At 36.2% G+C, this 19,125-nt stretch overlaps 1 protein-coding gene across 2 annotated transcripts in view; it reads right to left on the bottom strand.

The window, feature by feature from the left end:
* CADM2 (cell adhesion molecule 2) overlaps positions 1-19,125 on the bottom strand; it is a gene marked incomplete at both ends in the record, with an annotated part of 618,340 nt that overhangs the window by 71,997 nt on the left and 527,218 nt on the right. For both annotated transcript variants that reach the window (XM_080612961.1, XM_080612962.1), the window contains one exon: positions 5,740-5,830. In XM_080612961.1, coding sequence (XP_080469087.1) covers positions 5,740-5,830 — 91 coding nt within the window. The remainder of the gene's footprint in view (positions 1-5,739; positions 5,831-19,125) is intronic.

Below are 19,125 nucleotides of genomic sequence, written 5' to 3'. Positions count from 1 at the left end.
CATTAGCCTTTGCAAAATGTTTGTCTCAATCAAGGGAATCTTCTTTAAATAGATATTAGAAAAGACAGAACTTCCTGTGGTGATACCATACACATAATTTACAATAGCTTGAAAGTGCAAGCTTGATTATTTGGTATGCCCTCAGTATCAAAAGTGATCACTTTTTCTGGTATCAAAATGTGCATCTGACTATATATTACTGAGTACATATAATATTAGTGTTTATTACTAGCTGTGCTTTTCTCTTTAACTTTTTCATGACCTTACAAATAACATTCTAATGAAGGATACATATGAGTGTTCTCCTGAAATAAAAATATTTCCTATTTATTTCAAACAAGGCCAAATATCCATTTTACATTAGTCATCCAACTATACTGTAATTCCCCTGAGCTCATGGAATGGAAAGACATTTCTCTAAAGCACACATGAGACAGCCAACTCTCTCTCCTTGTTTCCTGTGCCTTAATTATTCCATTATATTTTGATGTCCTTTCTGCTGAAAGGACACTGACTTTAATGGGGGGGGGGGTATATTTCATATTTGCTTTAGAAACATTATAATATATATCACACATGCTTTCGTGAGAGTGCTGGCTAAGAATATAAATATTGAATCTTTCTTTCATTATGGGGCAGTTCTTGCATTCCCTTCTGTGACAGTTTTGAGTCACTAGACTATATTGTTTAGACACAACAGTGTGTACATGCTGCAAACTGCAATAAGCAAACATTAGCTTTTAAAATATTTTGTAAGCACAGAGGACTGTAAATGATAATTTTGTTCCTTGGTTTTTATTTTCTACAGCTATTTTTTATTTTAAAATATTCAAAATACTGTCAGACAATATGACTTCATAAAAGTCTAGACATTGCATATAAGTTTATAAAAAGGATGCCTTTGATTTCTGAAGCTTACTTACATCTTCTTTGGAATATAAACAAAGCCTAGGTAAAACTATACTATGCTAAAAAAGAAATATATTAGAAAGAGACACTGACACCTTACAGACATATTATGCAAGTTCATTTGGTAAAATTTTATAGCCTGACAACTGTCCAGGGATCCAGCCAAAAATACTGGAAAGATAAAATAGCTCTAAAGATTGACAAGGCAAGAGATTAGCTACAATTTGGTTTGAAATTATATAACAGTATCTTCAAAAGGAATGCTATTGAATAGTGATGTCAAACGCAGGGTGTCTTGATCTAACTTATGCAGAGCAATAGCTAAATACTTTTTTGCCTATAATTTAAAACAACCCCAAAGCTGGATATCAATATTGACTAAAATTGTCAATGGGGTGAACAAACCAGTAACCAGGTCTTGCATAAGAAAAGACTAAGCTGACACTAACACACCTACTAGAAACTGAAAAGCAAACACCTTCTTAAATTTGATCTACCAACTGCGCATTGATCAATCGGACAGCAATCCTCACAAATGTTCTCAAGTTCCCTTAAAATATTACAGAAAATTGGGTAGTTTTCTATAGTGAGCTATGCTTATAAGGTCTGCTTAAAAACAATCTCCATGGTAAACTGATGGATATATTTCCTCCATTTTCCTTTCTACTAACAGAAATTTCCATGCATACAATGCTCCAAATACCTGCTTTTTGTTCCTTATAACTAGTGCCTCAAGTGCTACACAAATTGGATCAGACCAGAACATCATTAAATAAATTAAATGGATTTAATGATGTTCTGATTTCCATAAGTGTAACTTTATTTTTCCAGAGAAAATTCAAGCTTTGACAATAGATCCTAGAGACAACAAATTTAGCCAGTGCTGTAAAATGGAAGCAAGAGATAGGTTTTTTGGAAGGCAACATATAAGGACACCTCACCTCACTATTTTTCCACTTCCATTCTGACTGAGCACTGCAGTCAGTATGTCATCCCACCATGTGGGATTGGTGTCCTGACACATGTCCCATCACAGTCTCTAGGGGCAAACTCAAGGACTAATGGCTCTTGCAGTAACACCCACAGCACCTCCCAGGCAGTCTGCCTCTTCTTGAAGCTGCAGCCGCCACAACACGTACCCTAGAGGAACTGTGGCAGAGTCAGTAACGATCTGTGATGCTTTATTAATCCCACACATATCCTGCCTCTATAAAACCACTGCAGAACAGGCAAGAACCTGGCCTGCTCTTTCTATTGGCATCATCACACTTTTATAGCAGCAATACAGTGCTTACCCAGAAGAACAGCTCCTGCCTCCAAAGTAATTCCCCTAATAGCAATAAACACAGGGTGATGACCAGATCTAGAGTCATCCTCATCCTTATAGTGATAAGTAGATAAAACAGCACAGTGCAGAATCTGAGATGCAGAGCGCAGCTAATTTCCTAGAGGTGTTAGTCCGAGCAAGGCTTCCTTCCCATTCCCTGTTACAAGACAGTAAGTTAGACAGGGGTTTTCCTTAGGACTGCATTGTAGAAATGAAACACAATATCTGGGTATCCATGATACACATTGTTTGAGGGACAGAAATCCTGCAAGGAGAGGCTTTGTGCTGAGATATAAGATGGGGCAAGTACATTCTAGCTTTAGCCTTATTCTACTTTTCCCTTTTAGGAAAGAATTACTCTGCAGCAGCTATCAGTATCACGAATGTCACCACAGCTACAGCCTGGCTTCATTCTTTCTCTATTTTCATCTTGATTGTCATTTTGAAGCTTGTGAAAATTGCTCTGGGATACAAAAGAAATGTACCTAGAAGCAAATGCTCATTTACTTGTATGATTCATTGCTGCCTACAGGAAACAGCAGAGACTTGTAACTGTGGCATAAAGTTGACAGTGTACAGAAATTAACCCATGGTGTGTAAATGACTATGAAGGAACCATGGTTAGCTCTGAGCTCTCCATGAAGCCCACAATTCATCACTTACCTTGTGACACTGACAAATTTGGTCTCTGTGGACCTCTCCAATTTCTCTCCCTCTCCAAGCCAGAAGGTAATCATAATGTAGGTTGGGAGCATGACATTACTGTTCCTCATGCTAAGCAACTGCAAACTGCTCCCAGGAGGACGCCTATTTATTACTGGCTCTGTGCTGTGAAAGACTGACCTAATGAAGCAATATGGAGTAGCTGATGTTGGCAGCTTTTATGGTGTGGACAACTAGAGGTGCATTTATTGGCAAAATATTTGAGCCTCAAAAGCTACCATATAGAGGTGCCCTGCCTTGATAATTCTGTGGTGTGGAGTTTTTGCTTGGCTGCCCTTCCAAAACTACATGTAAAGTTTGCTTTTGAATCCATTGAGGATGCAACTAAAATTGGTAAGCACCTCAACTGAAGCTCCATTTTAATTATTAGGTTTTATCTAGTGTCTCCTAATGGTAACATAAAGTATATCTACAATATTGCACGTCCCAAATAGAAAATACTGTGGCTGTCTAGCTTTTATAGTTTTTACTTCCTTCAGAAATGACTAACAAGTACAAGGGTCTAAAGGAAAATCTAACATCTGAGAGATTTTCTTCTTTTAACAGTCTTAACATCTTTGGTATGTGAAAAAATGTTAGCCTATTTTTAATGAAGATTATGAAAATGTGGTTATAAGCTGTAGTCAACGAGCAAAATGCATCTGACCAAATTTAAACATAGATATAAAATTTTATATAAATGTATGTATTTAGTCATCTATATTTGGTATTCCAAAATGTAGAGGCAGATACCTGACTGAATTAACTGTCTAAGCATCATGTAGTTATGATCCAGTCTAGCTCTTTCTTCTGCAATTGCCTATTGTAGTTAACCAGAGACATCATAATAGTGCCTAAATCACCTCACTGAAGGCAAAGGGCAGCCCAAGGGAGCAGCTCAGATGTAAGGATCTACTCTGCATATGTTTAAAGACAGTTGAAATGATTCCCATACACCCAGAAACTGAAAAGCATCATGCCTCCTTGTAAATACTCAGAAGCTGGTGAAATCACTGAAGAACTAGAACCCCTGGTTGGTATTATACACACATTTGTCCTTCCTCCCCACATACTGATTACATCCATCTATCAAACCATCCAGCTCACAAAACTAAAAAGGATAAAAATAAGAAATCAACCCATAACCTCCAAACTTTCTTATTTAAAGGCCTCAAACGTGAAGGGCCAAACTGTCCCCCCCACAACAAATAACAGCTAATTAAAAATATAAAAATACATAATGACTGTCTTATTTCTAATCTTTATCCCTACAGTGAATGTTAGATGAATAGTGCAAATCAAGCACCTGGAGCTAGGATGTCTGAAGTCTGTCTGGCAAAATGAGCACTTGGCATGTAGCTATCACTCGTTAAACCATGAGGAAAACACCGAGATAGGGAAAATCCTGTATATCACCTAGCCAACAGTGCACTCAGAGCAATCCTAAAATTAAGCACTTGCATATCTTCTGCTGAGTTTGAAAGCAATGGGGAAACAGTCTCTGTACCTCGTGATACCTAGAAGAATGCTCCAAGGCTGTTAAGTAAAGGGTAATTTCTTCTCCTTCAAGTATATTATAAAAGCAAGACATAGCTTGCAACTGATTTTTGTGTGTTAGCTACAGAGGCATATGTCTCAGAAACATATATTACTTCAAAAGTACACAGGTACACAGAAATGAATTGCGCTGAGCACCATGTAAGACTAATTGAACGAACCCCCCAGGGTTCCGGTCTCAAGCAGGGTAGAAGCATGGTCTAGATGCTGAGTTGCTCAGTGCAGTCAAGATTTGGAGGAGTTGCTTTCAAATGATACAGGCATGTAATATAAAAAACCAAAAGTACTTATGGAGTTTAAATGATGCCAGACTAAACTCAGAAGAGGTTTTCAAAATAGTAATTTCGGACCTCAGATTGCACTTCACATTACTACATTAAGCAATTCCATAAAGTCCACCATAAAATTACACCAGGGAGAAATTCTGCCCTAAATGACATAATTTCTAGCTTTTTTCTGGAACCAAAATACTACTGCACCATCACTTTCAAGACCATTCTAAAGCTCTGTAACACCACTCCATATAATACTTTTGAGCAGAAAGGTCAATATTTAAGAAACTTGATTCATATTAACTTAATATTAAGTAATTGGATTATTCATGTATTTTTATGGATAAACATGTAACAGCTCATCTGAGAAGGTATGTTTTAAAGTGTGAAGCCTATTTACATAGTAGATTCTGTGCAAGAGGTAATCCCTGCAGTTCTGCCTTTAAAAAATACTTACGGCAGAGAAGTTAATTTCCAAGTAAAACAATTTTGACTCTTAAAGCAGGTAACATTTTTTTGAAATTCAGGCTAAAGCAGGCAGTCAGCTTGCACATATCATTAAACTTCAAATTCCCCTCTAAATGACAGCCAAAGCATCCAGAAAGCTCAATATATTTTCTCTAAGACTAGTTGATGTAGAAAGATTTTCATGAGACGTTTTCTCTTCTATCATCAGTTCAAAGATGCAAACAGTGACTGATTAAGCCTGCACTCCTTTCAGGTTGATATAACTGACTGAAAAAAAAAATAATCTCACAGCTGGAATTCTTCCTGAAAACTAAAATAGATGACAAAGTAAAAGACCAGTCCTCTACAGACACTTAGTGAAGACAGGCTTCAAGGGGTTTTCTATACCAGAGACTACTTTACACCCCAGGACGAAACAAAACCAGCAGATTTCTGCAGCGGAAGATTGCAATCACAGCAGAGTAAAGAAAATAACAAAAACATATTACTTGTTAAATCACTTACACTGGTTTTCCTTTGGATTCACAAGTCAAAATTATAGATTGTCCTTCTTCAGGCCATGAATTGGAAGAAATGATTTTAACTAAAGGTGTATCTAGGAAGAAAAAAAATAGACATCTTGTTGATATACACACACACAAAAAGATTTATTATCTAAGAAAGAGTACATTCTTCTCTACTTGCAAAAGACTATACCATCGATTAAATTTACACTTGGAGATGCTATTATTTGGCGCCTTGTGCAATTTCCATTGTCTTCAGGAAGGCAATAAAAATGACCAATTGAACTAAACCAGTAACGTTTTATATCCCAAGGAAAACAGAGATAGAAAGCAAATGTATACTCAGAGGAAATAACTTTTTTCTTTCTGTATTTGATGCAAATACTCGATAAAACTATGCCTAAGTCTGATACCTTACAACAAAATAAAAACCTTGAGGATGAACAACAAGTACTCTGCACAATTGTTTCTTTGTCTATTTATAAGTTGATATGGTGGAATGATGCTATTAGAGGAATGAATGCAATAGTATACATTTGAGTAAGAACAGTTTTATTGTTGCTGAAACTTGAAACTAATAATAAGAAAGCTACAATGGGCTTTCAGGTAAAATGCCTTATTACAGGCATTTTACAGGGTATTATTTCTAAGACGCAATAATGCTGCCCCTAAACCAGAAAAATGTTACAAAGAGAATGTTTTAAATATCTGCAAAAAGCACTACAGAAAAGTCTGTAATCTGTCCTAAAAATTATTCCTATACATTGGAATTAACTTTACCATTTTAAATGTAAAAAGATTCACAATAGCTACTGTGAATTCATGTAGAATGAAACATTTGCAGTAGATCTTGAACTTGTAAAAAATTCTCTTAATTAAAATATTTTACCTGACTTAGAGAGGCACCTCTTATAAGGAAAAAGACAACCATAAAGAAAGAAACATCCCTATACTGAACTCATATTTTCTTTAGGAAAATGAAGAAAGAGTAACAATGAGGAAGATTTTCAGACTCAGTAAGTAAACATAAATTCTCATTTCCTCCACAGTTTCCTAACACAAAACACAATCTTCATCTACGGCAGGAGAAATACTTTAACCTGCAGATCTAGAGTATCTAAGTTTTGTCTCATCCAATTTGCAAGTCCTAGGCTCATTAGCAGAGAGGCATTAGAGACACCATGGATACCCTACTATCAAGCAAATGAGAAAGAGCATGACAATATGACCCTACAAAATCAAATGAAAAAAAATATTTGCTGTGACAATATAAGTTCTTATTGTGATGCAAATAGTCCTGTTGAACAGTAAATGACATATAAGCAATTAAAAATGTTGCAAGCCTTTTTCTCACTTTGACTTTTACTTTTGGCATATCATAATGTATCAGCATGGCACAAGACAAGAAAAGGGGAAGGCTTAGCATAGACATGCCGTAATTCTACTGAAAGCACGGTCAACATCATTTTGCTTTCAGTACTGCTGCACAAAGCTTACACCAGTAGCAAATCTGTTCCACAAGTTCATATTTTTAAGGACCTTGCAAACCATTATGCAGGTGACTAATCCTCTGGAAGTCGTGCTGGCATTTGCTTCATTTTTAGTGCATGCTTAAGGCACTGACCTCAAGTGCCTCAATAGATAAGGGCATCAAGTACTTCTGTGATTTCAGTAGTGCTACTGAAGATGAATAAATTACTCTCTTGACTATACGTTGAACCAGAGGAACAAATCAGTGTCAGATAGGAATATGAAGAATTTAACCAAAGGAGGGAGACAACTAATGCAATGAGATTAAGAGGTTTCTAGAGAAATATTAAAAAAGAGCAAAACTTTGATGGAAGTAATCATGATAGCCACAAGTGAGGAAAGAAATTAAAGGCCCATCTTGCTAGCATTACTGGCTTTAAATATTGAAGAAATTATCACTATTTTATACATTACTGTAAATGACCCAAAAAGTAGAAGAGGGGACTTCAGACAATGAAGCTTTCATTTGCATGGATCAGTGCAGTGCTATTTTCCCCAGCTTGAAGTTCTCATTCCTATTTTGTTTAATGCCCCAGCCAGTTCTTTGTTCTCCATGCACTCCTAAATAGAGCTTACAAACACAGAATAAGAGAGGTTTTGTATTTATGTTTAGCTTTCTAAAGCACAATAGTGTAGGCAGTATGTTTTCGCTACTAATTGACTTGTACAGTAACTACTTGTTTCTTTAAAACAGGAAATACAGGGTTTAATTCAACACACAGTTTTTAGGGAAGCTTACAATGGACAATTTTTGTATTTTATTAACAGTCCTTTTTCAAAGACTAGTTGGGGTGCTTCATTCCCAGTATTATTGTTTTCACTTCATTTTCAAGCTATGCTTGGTTTCTCTTCAGAATTAACATGTACACTTAGAAGGGGGAAACTTTTAAGACAAACTTGTCCTCCATTTCACATTCACATCAGCATTTAAAATAAGAAGAAATCTTCAGAATAATTGCATCAAAACTAACCTAAATATGCTATTTTAACAAAGATAATAACCCCCTGCTGACTGATTTTTTTTTCAGAACATAAAATGTTCTTACAAAATACTACCTCCTACTAGGACTGTTCATTTTAGAAGAATTTGACAAGTACAAATGTACTCAATGAATACTGTGAGCTTTAACCTGTCACACTCAGAAGTATTAATCATAATAACTTGAACATCACCTAATACACAGCAAACACCACCACCACTAGAAAACAAAGTCTAAAGAAAGAAAAACACATCAAGACCAACAATGTAGTAAGAGAAGTTGATTTATTTTCAGATATGTTCATCAGCTTATTACAAGTAATGTAGGTATGTCAAAAAAAATCCCTACTTTTACAATCAAAACAAACAAAAGGAGTAGGATCAAGGGTTTTATTCAGGGTCAGAGCTTCTGGTACTCTTCCTCTGAAGTTGGTAGAAGTCTATCAATTCACATCATTCAAACTTACCAGAACTTTAATAATTTGCATCTTTTTTGGCCCATGGTGATAAAACACTGTAGATAAGTAATTCAAGCAGAATTCTTATGAACAAAGGATTGGTGACTGAAATGTCTTTACGATACCTACAAATATGCCCTTATCCTGAGCTCCAATGACATTATGAAGATAAATATTCCAAAAAGAATAAGCATTGGAAAAATCCAATTAAAAACCAAAAATACTCCAAACCAACCTACCAACCAACCACAACAACAACAACAAAAAACACAACAAAAAAACCCCAACAAAACACAGTGGTTTATGTGAATGTAGCTAATACAGCAAGCCTTCACAGTAAACATACTAGTTTCAATACCCAGTGGCTTATTTATTCCCATGCATCTCCAACATGAGAGCTTGGCCCTGCAGTCTTTAGCGTGAGCAATGAGTACTTAAAAGATGCAATTAATTGCTAGTGCCAACCTGAACTGAGACTCAGACATGCCTTTAGAGACATAGCAAGACATATTCTATCCTCTATGTGCTAAAAATGTGCCTTTTTTGCTGGAAATAACAGCTTAGCAGTGGTTACAGATAAACACTATGGCATGGGGTTTTTTAGATATCTTTTCCTGTTTCAGCAGACTAAAGACAAAAGTTCCATTGAGCGGATTACACTTCATCCTTCTTTCTAAGATGTTGGTGCATCTCACCGCACAAGACCAGGAAAGCCATTTCAAAGGCTTGAGGAGATTTGTCTAGTTTTGATCAGACAGTATCACCTTTATTCAGCAACATACAAAATCAGTGAATGCATGTGGAAAACTGATTTCAGTTTACAGTGTTAATGAATGTTATCTGATCTATGAAGAAATTAAACACTTCACATAATGTTTGCTGTACTCTTAGCAATAACTAATGGCAACGTTAATATGTTGTGGAACTGCTTTACTGCTTTATTTAATCTCTTTGAAGCTATTTCAAAATAACAGTGGTTCTTTATCAGTCACCAGACCTTTGCTGTTAATCAGATCTTCAATGCTAAAAGGTGTGTTGATTTTTTTCCCCAAATGCACTTGCATACCTGGTCTACCAGGTATTCTAAGGTCTCCCACTCAAGTTTTGAATTAAGATTTCACTTTGAATCTGAAAAAGTTTTTTCCTATGTATGTCCTAATTTGGATAAATCAGGATTTTCGAAAAAGAACAGATAACAGAAAATTCTTAACCCATTCCATATTATGAATTATAATTCCATCAGTAACTCAGCACTATGCAAATTGTCCCTATTTACATTCAGTGCCAACATAACATGGAATATGCCATGCATATTTCTTAAATTTAAAAAAGGTTTCTAAAGCCAGATTAGGATATTCATAAAAAGAAAAACCCAGAAAACTTCAACATTCCATACATATTTCTGCTTAATTTAAAGTTCTGTCAGTGCTTAGCACCAAGGATTTTTGGTACATCCATTCCTTGGTTTTACATGTAAAAATGTGACTGAAATGTTTTCAAAAGCATTTGAGCAGGTGCTCTCAGAGTATCTTTCTTACTTGCCAAAGATGGAAACATTTTTATTATTATTATTATAATTATATAATATTAGAATATTTATTATAATTTCTGTTTAAATTGTGTTTAAACAATTTTAAACATAAAAAAATAGTAAATAAAATCACTTGGAATGCAGGATTAGCTATTTAACTGACACCAACTCAAATTTAAGAAGACCTTTTCCAAACTGGTAAAAGAAATATACTGAGTTGGGGATTTTAAGTTTGCATATTATCAGTTCACATGAAGTGCACTGCCTCTTCAAGTCTTTGGTTTTAAACGTGCCTATTGCATGAAGTCTGTAACTCTTATTTCTCAAAGTAAAATGGCGTAACAGAAAATATGGGTTCTAGAAAAATTCAGTGACAATCTCCTGCAGTATTATCCATTCATGGCTTTGCATGCTATACAGTGATTTTGCAAAATGCTTAGATCTTCTCTTTGCACCTGGCTACCATGGGTTTATTCAGTACTAAATATAAAACAAGTTATCTGCTGTTTAAGTAACAATCAGTACATAGAGTTATCTTGTTCTCAACTTACAGCTTTGGGAAGGTTGGTTCACATCATTCTAAGGAAAAGGGTGACAGTGTCAAGAAGAAATCAATTTCTCTTGGGTTGTTCCTTTGTCAGAGAATGTACTTTTCCTGGTCTGTAGGATATTAAAAGACCTGGCACAAAAAAAATGTTCCCTATTGTGACATAACATGTAAGGTTCAATATATATAAGGTGCATAGAGAAAGACCAAATTATTTTAGTTTATGAGTCTTCAGGGTTCAAACAGAAAAAAATCCATTGGTGAGGTTCTTTCCTCTATGTATGGCAGACATTACTGTGACATATGCTGTCTAAATCTTTCTTAAAACACAAGGGATTCTGTGCTTTCTTCCATTTTTCACAATGTCCCACTTAGTCTTCCAAGTTCAAACTAGTACCAAGGAGCTAGACCTAGTGAAAATGGTAAAGAAAGGGAAGCACAACTACTCAAATGTTTGCCTGTTGCAAATTAAAATGTGCACCTTTATACAACATAATATTACAACAAACATTATTAAACCTCCAGAACAATGTTCCCCCATCTGATTAGTTTCTATGCAACCAAATTATTAGGTGCTTACTTCAAAATCAGGGCAAACACAATCCTGTCCCTAATCACATTCTAAGTAATTGAAAACAGCTCCTAACATCATTTGACCCTAGGCCTCCAATGGAATACTTTGATTCTGATGCGTGTTTTCTTTGAAGGTGATTCTCTCTCTGTAGTTTATGTTATGAACATCTCTCCACTTGCAGTAAGACACTTAGCTTGTTTTAAGGAAGTCTGTGGTCACTGTTGGACTTACTGTTTAAGTGCAAATTATGTTAACAGTAACAGGAAAGACACCAATGCAGGGAGAGATGAATACATCACTTGCAGTGTGAGTGCTTGTAATACATCAGGATGTGCTACAAGTGTTATTCAAATCCCTCCTTCTAAAAACATTGACACTGCCTTCTTATTTAATCTTTTAGGATGATGACTAGATGTATTTAATTACCTTTTGTGTCTCAAAGTTTTCTTCTATACACAATGTTTTAAAAAGCCTTAAAAGTACTGCTAGTAAGAAAAGGTTTTATTTAACAATGTAATTCTGCATTGGATCCAATAATATGAAATATACCATTGGATCCATTCAGGAAGAGAGCTGTGCTTGCATGACATAGCAATTCTTCCCACTGGGATCAGTGAGCTTCCATGAATGGCATGTTTTATCTTCACAGACCCTAAGTAACACAAGTAATGTGTCTTATTAACTACTTGCCAGTTTGGAAAACACTCCCTTGAGCTCCAGGCAGCCCACAGAACAAAATACATAGCCCTGCCTGTGGTATAACATCCCTGTCATGGCTGACAGATCATTTGGCAAAGGCACTGGAATGTTTCTCTCCTCTAGAGGAAATCTGGGGTTTCAAGGAACAAGAGGAGGATTCTCATCTTCTTAGCAAGCACATTGTGCCTTGTTGCAAGTTGATTTTTATACCTAGATGAAAGGTAGGTTTCTGTCATTGAGGGTTATTGTTTCAAGCTGTCTGTGTAGCCAGCAATTGCCACTGCCCAGGAAAACTCACAAATTTTGTCACCAAAAGCAATAGAAATGCATTAGCTCCCCACCTGCCTGCTGTTGCCCACTGACTGCTCCCAAACCACTCGAAGTTTTACCACATTCATTTCACTGTGTGCAGCAGCATCTCCTGCCCTGATCTATAACACTCAGGTTTACTCTGCCACTTTTAATTAATTTATTTACCTTGTTTATTGTTTTGCACACTAACCACCATTTCCTCTGCACCAGAGTCCAAATTGGTATGATTGATTCATTACAACACACTTTTCTTGTTACAAGTTTAGCTAAATCATGAGCTACCATCAGCATGTCTTTATTTCATGCATTTACTTTACGACTGCAAACCTGAATATTGAAAAGCTTTCATAAATTTCTCTGATATTTTATTGTGGCAGCGAACAACAACAGTCCTGGTGCTATAATTTTTAAAAATGTTATAAAAATCTAACAGTCTGATAATAAAAGATTATTGCCACCTGGCAATAAATGGCTGCCAGATGATAAGATTTTAAAAGTGTTTCATGACAGACTAATTCATTTATTTTCTACCTGGCTTTGTCTGATTTCTCCATGAGCATGTTTGTGAAATCTATTTATGCCACAGCCCTCAACATTTTTCATCATACTTTTTCTCTCTTATTTCCTTGGAACCTTTCCATCATTTCCAGATGCAAAGATAAAATAAGCAGATACCTCTGAAAATGATGATGTATCTACTTTCCAGATTAATTAGCACTGGAGTAAGCATAGGACAGTTTAAGGTATCTTTTTTTCTTTCTAGAAACCATGAGAAGATAGCAATTTTCACATATAGACAGCACTTACAAACTTCTCAAGAAGTCTATAATCCTACACAATTTTATTCCTACTTCTAAAAAAACCTAAGTAATTAAGCTTAGGAAAAAAAGACTTTTAAAGTGAATTCCAAGGACAAACCACTCTAGCATGTGCAAAAATAAGCATCAAATTGGATATCCCAAATGAGATCTGAAAGAAGAGAGAGGCGTACTCTAATCAGCTCTGTGAAAGTGCTCACCATTTTTAATAGCTTTTATGTTTACCAGCTGTGTGCATCCTACAGCTGTGAATCAGCATTCCCAAAAACTGGGTGGCTTTTGTAAATGACAAGTAGCATGGCTTCTGCCTGTGCTCTATTGCTTTGAATAAGCACTCACAAAGCAAGTCTGCATTGGTAAACTTCATCAAGTTACCCCAGGAGATACAGGAAGTTTGATGTTCTGTTTCAGAATATAACAAATGACTTAATGATTAAACAGAGGAGAGAAAAACTGAGTACTATGTATCTGACAAATTATTTTATTAGTAGCATTTGTGGATGAGACCATCAAACGATTGTGTCACAGCAATGGTATTTCACTTCAATAAATGTATTCAATAACACAGTAAAAATAAGCTTTGTGATATTTTAAAAACACTTAGCTTTGATAAAAGTGAATATTTGGTACCATATCCACATGGAGATTCCTGTATTTTCATTTTATACTCCTTTAAAAACTGCTTTACAGTCAAGCAGGACCAGAAAAATCATATGGTCCCTTTGTTATTACAGATTCTTTGATGACTATTACATCATCCTTTATCTTGCTTCATTTAATTTAGTTTGATACAATGTCTGTTGAAGAAAGAAGTAATGAGAGTTTATACAAGAAGAGTATAAAAACAATCTCGTAGATGTAAAATGAGCCAAATGCCAATGTGGGGGAAAAGAAAGCTAGATCAGTGAAATATTCTCTCCTGACATTCATAATTCATGAGTGCCTGAATTCAAGCGAAGTTCACAGGAAACCCTTTAGGTTACTAATTCTGTGAATACTGATTACCTGGTTCTATATATATTCATAGTATCTCTTTCAGCTTCTCACCTGTTGGTCATATCAGACTCCAACACCAAAACTGCTAAAAAAAAAAAAAAAAAAGGTAACTTAAATGTGGTAGCACATAATGAGTGGCTTGGGGTTTTGGAAAGGTGAAAAAGAATATGGAGGTACACAACCAAAGGTCCACAGTTCCTCTCTGCTCCATTTAAAATGTGTCAGAAAAATTACCCTTCTTTTGTCATGTAATGTTTTCATTCATCATTCTTACCTACTTTGTGCTTGGTCTTAAAAATGGCAGAGATAAACTTCAGCATAAATCAGTAGACCCTGCTGAATTAAGTGGTAGACAGAGTGGCACTGTCACAGCAGTTCTCAATGTGTGCCACCTCATGAAGATAGTCAGCACCAGATATAGCTATTTCCTTCTACATGCTTTTGCAGAATGGGTCACTGGTTTCTTCGTTATCCACTAAGTCCCCTACACACAGGATGACATAGTAGAAATCATACTTTCTTTGGCAACTCAATTCCATTTTCTTCAGTGAATGCAAGTGATAAAGCTTAGTTTTAAAGATTTCATGTTGTTTAATTGTTCCTGTCATGCCACTTCTTCAGACTAAACAATCTGCTCCATTTAACATCTCCACCGCCTTATACTGTGCTCTCTCCAACTTATTTATATTTTATCTCATTTTTGCCTATTCACCTAAGAGGAGTAAAGAAAAAAGGCAAGAGGAAAAAAAGCCTTCTGCTTAAGTCACATATGTCATAAAGAAATGCCTAAGTCAGTGCATGACTTCCAATGTAACTTCATCTTCTGCATCCTCAGTTTCTTTTGCTGAAGGCCTTCATTCTGCTGTTACGTCTGACTTAAATTATCTTGAATATGGCTTGAGAATTGCACCACATTCAAAACTGTTGAAGAAGTAAACAAGAGCTCTGGATGCTCAGTGTACCAAAATACCCCTTCAAGCCTTTCTTTGGCATTCATATCAGATATTGCACACTATAAAAGCTTAATCTATATAAAAAATAACTAGTTGTATTGGGGCAGGAAAACATATACCACACCTCATGAAGGGCAAACTTCTAGTCCTACTAACAATTTCTATATATGTTTTCCTCCAAACTGTCTCACCTGCTTGCTAGTCTTTAGTTTTAGAAATAAACAGCCCCCCAAACAGTTCTATAGGGAAGGTGTGGAACAGCTTTGTCCTCTATCAGTAGACTGACTGGCTGAAGGTGACCAGAGTTGTAACCTGGGGTGCGAGCTTTACAGATTTTGTAATTTTCAGTCTTCTTCCAAGATGATGCCATTTAAAATAACACCAAGACTAGGCTAGAAAAAAATGAAAAAGATATTTCAAATGTATTTCTGAAGGCAGCATGGAGCGTTATGGATCTTAGTCATGTCCCTTAAAAATTCTTGCTCCAGCTGGGACCTGATGTGGAACTTGTCAAACACTGGACTGCCATTCAGACACTCGGTCTTTATTGTCCTCTTACTGTCATGCGATATAGAAAATTGTTTTCTAGTTTTTAAATAAATTCAACCTTCCACTTCATATCTCTACCACAGATCATCTAATGCATTCACACTATATTAATGTAGGCATTCATCTCATCAAATACAATGCAGAGATTTTTTTTTTTTTTAATCCCTTTTATAGTAACTGATTGTTACTTAGATTAGGAGCTTTAAAAATCAGTCAGTCAGTCAGTCAGTCTTGGGGATACTGCTGATGGGCTGTTTGTAATAAGATCATTATTTCTGGAACCTACCTCCCTATCTAGAGAAAGCTTTATCATTACAGGAAATCAGCTGCAGGGCCTTTTCTACACCATTACCATAGTTTTCTCATCTTTGCAGGCAGATGAACTTATTTCTCTTCCTAACACCCAGCTAAGAAAATGCTCCAATGGCTTGACTGACACACTGTGGGAATTTGTACTGGCTACAGTGGCACACGACCAGTCGTGACCAAATTAACAATGCGACCTCAAAAGCCTACAGTGAGCTCTGTAAGGTTCTGTTCCTAGCCTCCTCTCCAGAGAGAAAACGGGTTTTAGCCCACCAGTGCTCAGTAATTCATAAACATCATCATACTGACCGAAGCTAGCATCTCCACATGGGAAAGCACTATGTGGTTCAAACAGGTATTTGGAACAAGTTCAGGGATGACCTGTGTTCCATTTCCCAGTGTAGGCATGCCCTCTCTCTTTTCAGTCTTTTTACCACAGGTTGTCTCTTTCCTGTGCCTAAAGGCTTACTCCTCTTACATGGAATTATATTTATTTTATGTTTGTTTTCTGAACATCCTACTTTTAATATTATTAAACGCTCCCTCCCAAACTTCTGCTGAAATCTTCTTGAGCCTTCTCCTAAACACACAACAAGAAAATGGAATAACCTGCTCTCACCACATTTTAAAGCTTATATGCAAAATAGACAAGGCACTCTGCAGATTTTCCTACAAAAGATTTTAGAGAGAAATAAATTATATTAGATTATATTTCACTTGTAAACCATATTTGAACATAAGCCTCCAGATGGGAAAGGTCAGGATTGTACATTAACCCTTTGATCTAGATATCCCCTTTGAAAGATGAAAGTTTAGCAGTAAATGGACCTCCAAGTTTTTGAATTATTTTGCATTTAAATAATGGACTTCTTATTTTCATCCATCATTAACCTAATTGATCTCATTTAAACATGCAAATTGTGGCAATGAACTTTCATGTTCACAGATATCATTCTTTACTGTTTACAGTAACTATCCTTTATGTTTCATTTCTTTCAAGCATTCACTAATATGAAAGGCTTAAACAAGATAATTTTATTTATTAATACAGTGTTTACATAATTATTGAGCTAAATAATTATGTAGAATAACTTCTTATTCATTTTCCATTCAAAATGAAGAGGTATACACATACCAAAGCTGTATCTTCCAATTTGCATTCTTATTACTATATTTAACTGCATTTTATACTGGTAAATACGGAAATATCCATCCTTTGAGGAAGACTGAATGGAAAACTGGTCACCAAAGTATTGAAATAACATTGAAATACATGTATGGTCTGTATTAACATTCATACAATGATTCAGGAATAAAACCCCCCAAAATCAACAGTAACAAAACCCCAAATAACCCACCAAACAAAAAATGTTTGGGTAAAATACCAGAAAAGTATCTCAATATGGGTCCATCTTGGATGGAAACCTGAATGCGTATGAAGAGTAAACTTATAACAGGGAGTTAACTGGAATATCTTAGAATTCTGTCATTCTCAAGGTCACAGCAGCACATCAGAACACCTACACTGAAAGAGAAAAGCGGGAACACCACTCAGACAGTTGACCTCTAAAAGATGGAAGCATCGGTTGCAAGAGATGGTACCTCTCTTTCAGACTCAGGTAGACATTGAAGAAAACATCTAGCTTTTCTTCATGAGCTTCTGAAGGATTTAAGCAGCTGGCAGATTTTCAATAAAGTGAAGGAAATACCTGCTTTCTTGGGCTTACAGAGATTGCCTATGATAAGAGAGGGAGGTTTTGTGAGAGAACAAGGTCCTGTCTGCACATCACACAGAAAATATAGCCTTCTTGCTTTTTAGGCAGGAACAAAAAGTGGCTTTAATCAATATGACTGCCTAAGTTGTGAAATAATGAAGGTCAGACAGAGAAACCCACTTGGAAAGTTGAGATCTAAGAAGCTGAGGCCCAGGCCTCCTGTTCTGTATAGTGGAGTACATCCTGAAAACAGTATTGCTATAGCCAAGTCCAGGTCATCAAGATGCTTGGTGGTATCTTACACTAACCAGCTACGACCCTCTATTAACTCAGGATGGGAAGTATACGTCATTGCTAAAGATAAATGACACATATAAAAAAGATCCCTGAAACAAGCCTGTGCTGGAGCAAAACTCAGCACTCTTTGGCGTCTGAAGCAGAGACTGTGGGTGCTATAAGAACAGCACCCACAGTCCTGACAAATCACTAAGAAATATAATAATTGTTCTGGGTTTCCCTCCTGTGTCCTGGTACACATGGATTTGTCAGGTACACTTAGCAGAAGGATTGATAAGAGATGACAGTCTGATAATGGCTTAGTGACTTCCAAAAGGTTGTGTCTAACTAGCTGTGTGATGACAGCAGACTGTTTCCTCAAAAAAACAACACAACCTAAATGGGTCTTGCTCCTAGAGCTAGGTCTAAGAACTCCGAAGAGAAAGCATTAAGCCAACAAAAATATTAGGAGTATATTGGTTTGAAACAAAACAATTCTGTTTTCTCAAAGGAAAATTTTCTTTGACATTTGTTATGACCAGCATGCAACAAAATGGGCCATGGAAGAGAATGTGCCGCTGCATCTGTGCCATCATGTTACTCTTGAAAGAAGGTTTAAGCTTGAGATATTAGCCACCTTTCACAGGTTCCAGAGGTTTCTGAGGTATCACAGTTCCTGAACATTCAAATTATTCTATGATAAAACGGTTATAGCAAGAGAGCAAATCATGCCAATCTGGAAGAGAGCAAAGCCCTGGATGTGCAAATCTCAAGCAAGTTCTTTCTCTTAGGCCCCTAAAAAATTATGCCCTTGGAAAATCTGTCTTGTCACTGTATCAGAAACTATAGGAGAATTGTGTGCTGGAGCTTACTGACTAAAGTTATCATTAGATTAACATTTTCCTCTCATGGCAAAGCCAAAGCAAGTTGCAGTTCTTACAAGTACTCCATCTCTTCTTACTCCTGACTAAACATACTCTATCTGTATTTATTTGAGCTAGTCCAGTGTTTTAGGTCCCTGTTAAAAATATCAATGAAAAATTTGATGGCTGTGACACCTCACCATCCTAGTTAGTAAACCATTTCCTGACTCCAAGTATGTATCCCTTGCCAGACTATTCACACAGAGATTGAGGCTATTTGT

The sequence above is a fragment of the Psittacula echo genome (genome assembly GCF_963264785.1).
Source record: "Psittacula echo genome assembly, chromosome: 3".
Classification (NCBI taxonomy): domain Eukaryota; kingdom Metazoa; phylum Chordata; class Aves; order Psittaciformes; family Psittacidae; genus Psittacula; species Psittacula echo.
The sequence above is the reverse complement of the archived record's forward strand: the minus strand, read 5'-3'. Positions and strand labels throughout refer to the sequence as shown.